General features: G+C 32.2%; 1 protein-coding gene across 1 annotated transcript in view; it reads left to right on the forward strand.

The window, feature by feature from the left end:
- The window catches only part of LOC123269761, a 16,477-nt gene extending 8,045 nt beyond the window's left edge, over nt 1-8,432 (forward strand). Inside the window, exons 4-6 of the mRNA XM_044735597.1 lie at nt 3,466-3,609; nt 4,826-4,905; nt 8,025-8,432. Coding sequence (XP_044591532.1) covers nt 3,466-3,609; nt 4,826-4,905; nt 8,025-8,225 — 425 coding nt within the window. The 3' untranslated portion in view covers nt 8,226-8,432. The remainder of the gene's footprint in view (nt 1-3,465; nt 3,610-4,825; nt 4,906-8,024) is intronic.
- Nucleotides 8,433-8,704: the final 272 nt, after the last annotated feature.

The raw sequence follows: 8,704 nt of genomic DNA on the forward strand, positions 1-8,704 counted from the left end.
TATATATATATATATATATATATATATATATATATATATATGTAATATAACGCACAGCTTGTGGACACGATAACTCCCACAATTCTTAATGAATATTCATGAAACTTAGTAGACTTATTCTATAGACAATTAACTTGGATTAGTTCAAAAATGAGCTGAATCCATCAAATAGTTTAGAAATGGTAGCCGTTTGAAATTTTCAAAAATCCAAAAAATCACATGTTTGGTGATTTTACTAGGGAATAACTTTTCATTGAGTAATGATAGGTCGTTTTTCTGCAGTTCATTTTAAAGCTTATAAAATTCTCTTTAATTTAACCTATAATAAATTTACTTTTCATCAATTACACCAAAACTTTATGAAGCTGAATCCATCAAATAGTTTAGAAATGGCAGCTGTTTGAAATTTTAGAAAATCTAAAAAATCATTGTACTTTTAAATTTGGAAGCTGATTTACTTTTCTCATAAACTTGAGGAATAATAATTATTTATAATATTGTTATTAAAATCATGAATCACATGAAATCTAACTTCCATCTTGGCTGGTGCCAAATGGCCTTTTTTTATTGCTGTTTTACTTTTATGAACATTTGTCCTGCTAATAAAAACAAAAGACAAGCATTTTCTCTTGATTCTTTTGTTTTCATGGATTTCAACCGAGTATATTAGACGGATTATGTTCTTTTACATTCAGCTAAGAATTTACTTACATACTTGCACGCACCCACACACTCACTCTCACCCACCCATCTATATAGTAGTCACTCATCACGAAATCTCGGAAACCATAGGACTTAGAAACGTGAAATTTGGTAGAAATATTATTTTTGCTATGTAGAGGTAAGCTAAAAACGTATTTGAAGAAATTCTTTCCCCAAAAAGGATTGCGGGGGCGTTAAAAATAAAAAATTCCCGTTTTTAAACTATAGTTCCTATAGACTCCAAATTTAGTAGGAATCTTCTGTAAGAGATATAGAAGTAGACTATGAACGAATTTTATGATAGCTCACCTCATAGGAGGTTGCGGGAGTGGGTATTAACAATAAAAATTTTTAATTTTTAAGCTATAGCTTCTACAGACTCAAAGTTTAGCTAGAGTTTTCTATATGTGATGCAGAAATTACCTAAGAGCGGATTTTGCAATAACCCCCGCCAATAATGATTGCGGGGGTGGGTGTTAGAATGTTAAATATCTATTTCCAAACTGTAACCTCTACAGACTCGAAAAAACTGTTTACTTTGTATTATCAACTTGAAATATATATTAGAAAAACATATCTAACTAGTCTAAGTAATAGATGATGCACATTAAATACTCGTAAAGTGGAAGAGAGAGTAATTGATACAGACTATAAAAACGCCCGGTTTAGTATCTTGTTTTTGAAATATGAATATTTTAATATCAATCTGCTTAAAAGTATACTTTATACAAAATGAATGTTATTAAATATTAGAAACATTTTTGAAGAATGAGATATTTATTTACTTACTGTCTACAGTCTGTAAATAAATAGTATATTGTAACGGTAGGTTCCTGCTACTATGTCGCCCCTTTTTTAATTTTTAAAATTTAAGGGCGCCACTGGAATTTTTGTCACGGTTTCCAGAACCGGTCCAAGCAATGAGAGATATCTAAGGGTTGAGAGAGATTATAATTAGGTTGACAAAAATAATAACAATTATTTTTTAATTTAGCTCCAAATTAATTCAACTAACTTTTACAATAGCCTTGAATATTATCTCGCACACACACACTCTTATAAAATATCAAAAGTCTTAATCCTGACAGTACCCTCATATGAAGCGTCTATACTGCAGTTTCTATCATAGTGCCTTATTCCTGACGGTACCCTCTTATGGAGCGTCTATACTGCAGTTTTTAACTAAATCGCGCTGTCCACCGGACCCTTACGCTCTAAGACTCTAGATCTGACCTTGGGTGGTCGCCCGGACCCCTGCCCAAGGTTCAAACCGTCCTTAGCCCTTTCGCTGTCGCCCGGACCCTCATTACGGGACTAAGGAACCTGAAGTCGAATAGGACAGAGGAGGATACCATGAAACTAGTCGACAACCCGCTAATACTAACCTCCTCGACATCCCGTGAACGAGGAGTATATAATGTAAAATATTTCCACACACACACACACACACACATTATTTAATAAAACAATTTACTCAATTAACTCACACTATTTCTAATAACAATATTTAAAATAACTTACTTAATTTTAATTAACAATGTTCCTCAATACTCTCGTTTCACAATATCTTCCTGGGACTCAAATTCAAATTTTCCCGGTTCCTAATCTTGACTTCGATAAATAATTAAATTTAATTTTGATTTCATATTATTGTTATTATTAATTTATCACAGAAACTTTTTTGAAACCAAAAATTTTAGATTTATTTAAATAGAATTTAATCTGCCTGATTACTCGGCTTAGCGTCCATCTTGAATTCCAGAGTAGATTTGAGATAGGAATATTAGCTTGGCTAAATTTTCCAAGGTCAAGATTTTACTGTAGTTTTTCTCAATAATTATTTACTGGAACTTGGAAAAATTTATTTATCGAACTCTTGAACAATTTTAATTTAATTATAATTTTAATTTTTATAATTCTCTAAATTTAATTTACTAATTTATAATTTATTTTAAATTTCGAATATTAATTTTAATTGTAATTTTCACTTTTAACTTTTAGAATTATTTTAATCTTTAGAGATAAATTTTATTTATTAATTTAATTTTGGCTTAAATAATATTTTGCGTTGATTTTAATTTAATTATAATTTATTTTAAAATTTATTTAGCGGATTTTACTTTTGCTTTTAACCATTAATTTGATTATAAATTAATTTTAATTTTATAAATTTTATTTTAGTTTTGACTTAAATTATTTAATATTTTAATTTATAATTTTAACCTCCTTTGATTTTAATTTTAAATTATTTTAGATTTCAGAAATTTATCTCAATCTTAAATTTTAATTAAATTATTCTTAACCTCGATTTTATAAATTTGGTTATTAAATAAATTCAATCATTAATTAATAAATCTAATGATTGCAAGAAGGAACCTGGCCAGTGCCTAGTATTTCCTCGAGCAGCGTAGTTTATTTCACAGAGGTTAATTTTCAATAGATAATAAAGGAGCCCCGTGACAATATTATATACCTAGGCCAGTAAAATAAGAAAAGTCTCAGATCGAATATAATTGTTGGCCGAGGTGAAGCAGAGACTAAGGGGTATATTATTTTCCGTTTAGCGCAGCGACTAGAAAATTGCCACTTTCCACCGGGAGGACAGAAAAAAATGCATAAGCGTAATGCATTAAATTTTAGTAACGCAGATATAGTTCTATTAACCAAATGTTTACGCCTCACTAAAAAATTGACGCTTTCTGCCCGAAGGTGAGAAAAAATAATTTGATATTTGCTTAATAAGAAATTATCAATTTTAAACAGTCAGGTTTTTGTGTTTTCGGTGCACGGCTGTAATCGCAAAAAATGATCGGTTCGACCGCTGTCTCATTTATAAATTTGCCTTTACACAGCGATATGATACCAGTGTTGTATTGGCACTTGTTCAGGAGAACGTCTTCAAAATAGGTCAGAAAAATTTTCACTGGTAAGTTGCATTTTATTTTTAATTTTTATAGTTTTGTTCTTCACTCTTCACAAACTTTAATTTACTAAGTTTATAGTACTATGTAACGAAATGCAAAGACTAAACAATTTAACCACATAATATACTCATTTTTATTTCATTTAAGGGATAATAATATACTCATTTGTAAGGGTCAAATCTGAACCAAGCTGGTTTCTAAGACCAGTCTGCAAGTCTGCGAGAGCATAAAAGAGCTAGGTTAAGATAGCGATCAGGAAAGTAAGAGGTATATAATAACACTTCCTGATGCAGATATTCAAATGAAGTAAAACATATAATCAAAGATTTTATAAAATCCAGAACTTTATTTGTTATATCAAGAGAGACTTAACCCAGTCAAAAAAGGTACAATAAATCATAAAAAATGAATTTATTGCCCAAAAAAAAAAAAATAACAGGATGTATTTACCAACTGATCCAGGGTCTACAAGAACCTCATCGGGATCATCAGAAAGCTCACTGCTGTTAATGAGGTCTTGATACTTCTTAAGTTTCTTTTTAAGTAAATCAAGAGGATATTTAACATCTCCTTTACGTTTATTCATTGTAAATAACAATTAATAAGTAAAATTAAGTCAGTGAAATGGTATTAAAATAATTAAATTTGATAGATAAGATAAATGTGATGTTTACTCGAAGCGCACAAAAAAAGTTATGAAGAATAAACAAGCAGTTACTAAGTAACTACTCCGTTTTATTTTTTTTTATTTAAACTGTGTGATGTGAAGTGTACGTATAAACGGTACTATATAGTGATCTCGAGAACGAAACTTGAGACATAATTTAATGTCGTTTAATTATAATTCATAAAAGGATATAATCGACTAGTCTTTGTTGTATCTATTATATACATATGTAAATAAAGAATAGCGTAAGCAACACATGGACACTCGGCCATCTGTTTAGTGTGAGCTTGCGCCTTAACTTATTTATCAGAGATGAAAATGGCGCGAAATAGTTGAATCTATAATTAACGCACTGCTTCATTATCCATTTAATACGAATCAATCAGTAATGAAATTTATTTTCTTATTGAAAAGTAAATAAGCGTTATGAGGCGTGCACTTTTGAACTTTCCAAACTTTTTCTATCTGAACCCAATTTTTTTGTGACTAATGCAGGAACTTTGAATTTAATTATATTTTTATCTACTTTCAGATAATTTCTCCAGTCTAACAGTTCCCGTAAAAGAAATTATCAAGATGGACTCATCGCAAAATAATTACGGACAGAAACCAGTGTGTAGTTTTTCTACTTATTTAAGATGAGGGGAGAATCTCTAATTCCATACTTGGGCGCTTAAAATTGTACTTATAACGTTTTTGAGATTTTTGAGCTCAAAATATAATTTATGTGATATTTTTAGCTCGCTGAGCTCAAAGAGATAGTATTTGTATGCATTTTAGCTCTTCGAGCTCAAAAGTCTGATAGAAGTTTCATAAAACACTACTTTTGGAATTTTCAAACCGCAATAACTTTTGAATGGATCAACCGATTTTCACGCGGTTGGCGGCATTCGACGCAGTTTTATTAGCCTCAACGAATTTTCAGATTTTCATAGATCGAACCAAAAATTTCGGAGTAATTTCGAAAAAACACTTTTTTCGGTTTTCTTTCGTTCACGATATCTCTCGAACGAATTAACCGATTTTGACCAGCTTGGTGGCGATCGACGTGGTTTTTTATTGTCTAGAACTTATTTATAAATTGTAAGACCGCGTGTTACTCCAGTCTTCGAGTATAGGCTGTCTGTCAGACATGCTATTGAGGTTGGGTTTTTCGGGAGATCGATGCGCGCAACGGTAATTTCTGGTACTAATACTATTACCAGCGGGCAATTTAAAATTCCTAAAGTTAAGTGTGCGCTGTGCTTTATCGAAATTGTAAAGACAATAGACTGTGTTAAGACTAAATTAAAATGTAAGCATTGTTTTTATTCTGAATGTGTTGCAACTAAATATTCAGTTGACCTGACGAATGCTTCCAATGCTGTCTCTGATAAATGCCCTTCATGTTTTATGAAATCTACAGTGACTAATTTGTTAGAGAAAATAGAGGGTAGATTAGCTGGTCTTGAGTCGATGAAAAAGTCGCTCGAATCGATGACAAAGACTGTGGCAACTTCAGTTAATGACAACAAGGAAATTCGTGAGGATTTCAAGGAATGTCAAAATAAAATTGGCTTGGTTGGAAATGATGTTAAGGAGGTTACTAGCAAGATTGAAAACGTTTCTCGAAAAGTCAAGGATCACAATACCCGTCTTGCTGCTGTTGAAAGTAAAATTACAGGAGCTGCTGGTGCAAATGCTGTTTTGGCAGATTATGACACGAGTCTGCGTGTTGCTTGTCTCAGTCTTGCGAATCAGATTGTTGTTACTGGTATTCCCGAAACAGATGAGTGTCGATACAGGAATATAAAGCTTTGCTAAGTGGTCTCTTGCCATTTATTATGATTTTGTTTAATTCTTCAATTGCTGATGGTGTATTTCCGTCACTGTGGAAGCGTTCTTTGGTTAAGCCGCTGCCGAAAACTAGGCACCCATCGATACCGTCTGAATATCGTCCAATTGCGCTGCTTTGCTCATTATCAAAAGTGCTTGAAAGAATTGTATATAACCAAGTTGTTAAATACTTAGCTGATTGTAATCTACTAGATAACAGACAAACTGGTTTTAAGGAAGGCATGGGGACGCAGACTGCTGTTTTGAGGCTAGCTGACGATATAAGGCTAGGAATGGAACAAACAGAAGTTACCATTGCTGTATTTTTCGATTTCACGAAGGCCTTCGATAGCGTCAATCATTTGTTATTAATTTCTAAGCTAGTTAAACTAGGCTTCTCCTATAATACAGTAAAATGGTTCCATTCCTACCTAAAGGATCAGAATGGGCTGATGTTAATGCTGGAGTCCCTCAGGGCAGTTTTTTGGGTCCTTTGCTCTTCTCGATGTTTATAAATGATCTATCTACATGTTTTAAATATTGTAACTATTTATTGTATGCGGATGATCTTGTTACCTACATGCGTTGTGGTAGAGATGACTTGCGAGAATGTCTGAGATGTCTCAATGAAGACATTCAACATATTGTAAACTGGTGCTTGCTAAACAAGCTTTGTATTAATAGGTCAAAAACAAAAGCCATGTATTTTAGAAGCTCGATAAATGTTTGTAAAATTAACAATGTGAATGCGCATGATCTTAAGCTCTCTTTGGATAGTGAGACGATTGAATTCGTTAATTCATTTAAATATTTAGGTGTTGTTTTTGATAGCTTATTGTCGTGGCATTGGCAGATAGCTAGTGTCAAGAAGCGCTCAGCAATTGCATTGTATCAATTAAGAATGAATGACTCAAATCTCAATGCTCAATTAAAACAAAAGCTGGTAACAGCACTTGTATTGCCTATTTTTGACTATTGTGCGTGTGTATTAACAAACTTAACATCTGAGCTTGAGAGATCATTGCTCGTCTCGCTAAATAATTGCGTTAGGTTTATATTTCGAATAAAACGATATGAACATATTACTGAGCATCGGCGGCGTCTTGATTGGCTAATGCCTCGTGATCGCCGATTACAGTTAATCTCATGCGAGTTCTATAAGGCTTTGTGTCTTATGAGGCCTGGTCTTTTTGGAGATAAGCTAGAGCTGAAAACAAACATTGCTACGTGGCGAGATTTAAGTAAGACTGATACGCTAAAAGTGCCCTTTGCGAGAACAACGACGTATCAGCGTTCGTTTATTGTAACGGGCTGTAATTTTTGGAACTCGCTTCCAATTGAGGTCACATCAGCTGCCACATTGGAGGAATTTCGCAATGTTGGTTTCCGGTTTTTGCAACGCTTGGAGCAAGTTAATGAGCATGAGTGAGTGTTAAATTTGAAAGATGCTGTTTGATGATGAGGTTTGAAAATGTCCTGTAATGACTATTACCACTGCTATTGTTATTTTTGTTAATAACTTTTCTTTAAGATTGCTATTATTATTACTAGTTTATTACATTGACTATTATTAAGTAAGTGTGTTTTTCTTATAACTACCTTTGTAAATTATGTAAGAAATATGGTCACAGGGAGCTAAGCTCCATGACCGAGAAATAAATAAATAAAATAAAAATATATTATCAAAATTAGCAATTTAATTCGTTAAAACTGTGTAAAACATGTTTGTTTACCTCGAAATTTGAAGTATCAAGTATTTTAAAATTTACAAAAACAATCTCACCCTTACCAAGTTAGTGAACAATAAAGGTGACTTTAACCTACTTATCGATTGTAGTTTTATCACTTGTTTATACGAGTGAGTCAGATGAACAATAATAGTTAAGACGAAAATACTTATCAATGTTTTGTTACAGGAATCTACGTCAATAAGTCAACGTTATCCAATCCTACGAGCCTTTCTGCTGGCAGAACCAAGTGAATACGAGAAAATACGTAACGGATCATCGGCGTCAAGATATAACAACAATAACAATTCTGCATTTGTTTCGTCCACATCCATGGACAGCGGCAAACAAAAGCACGAAGATGATGAAAATACATCACAAAAAAAGTGAAACTATTATTTTGTATGTCAAAGGTCTTTATATAAATTTAATTGATTTATATTATATTTTATTATAATAAGTTAATAAATAATTGCATTGGTATTGTATGTACTTTCATTAAAACCTGTTAGTTATGCTCATATCTACTTTACTCAGCCAGCTGCAAAGCTTTTATTTTAAATGGATCTTGAATGTTCAAGTTATCTAAACATGAAATCACAATTATGAATCATGAATTTAGTGTAAATGTTTGTTAATGATAAGGCAACAAACATGTTGCCGCCGAACAATTATTGACAAAGAAATTATAGCAATTTTTGGATGGATTCATTATCCGTGCAGTTTATTTTAAACTGATATATTAATATTAAGAATGTATACCTTAAGAAATAAGAGGCTGTCACATAATTTGACATAAATAAATGTAATAGATACTCACGCTCGTAGAAAGGAAAGTAGGACATTCCAACCCTTGTGAAAAATTGCCT

Source organism: Cotesia glomerata, linkage group LG7 (genome assembly GCF_020080835.1).
Source record: "Cotesia glomerata isolate CgM1 linkage group LG7, MPM_Cglom_v2.3, whole genome shotgun sequence".
Taxonomy (NCBI): domain Eukaryota; kingdom Metazoa; phylum Arthropoda; class Insecta; order Hymenoptera; family Braconidae; genus Cotesia; species Cotesia glomerata.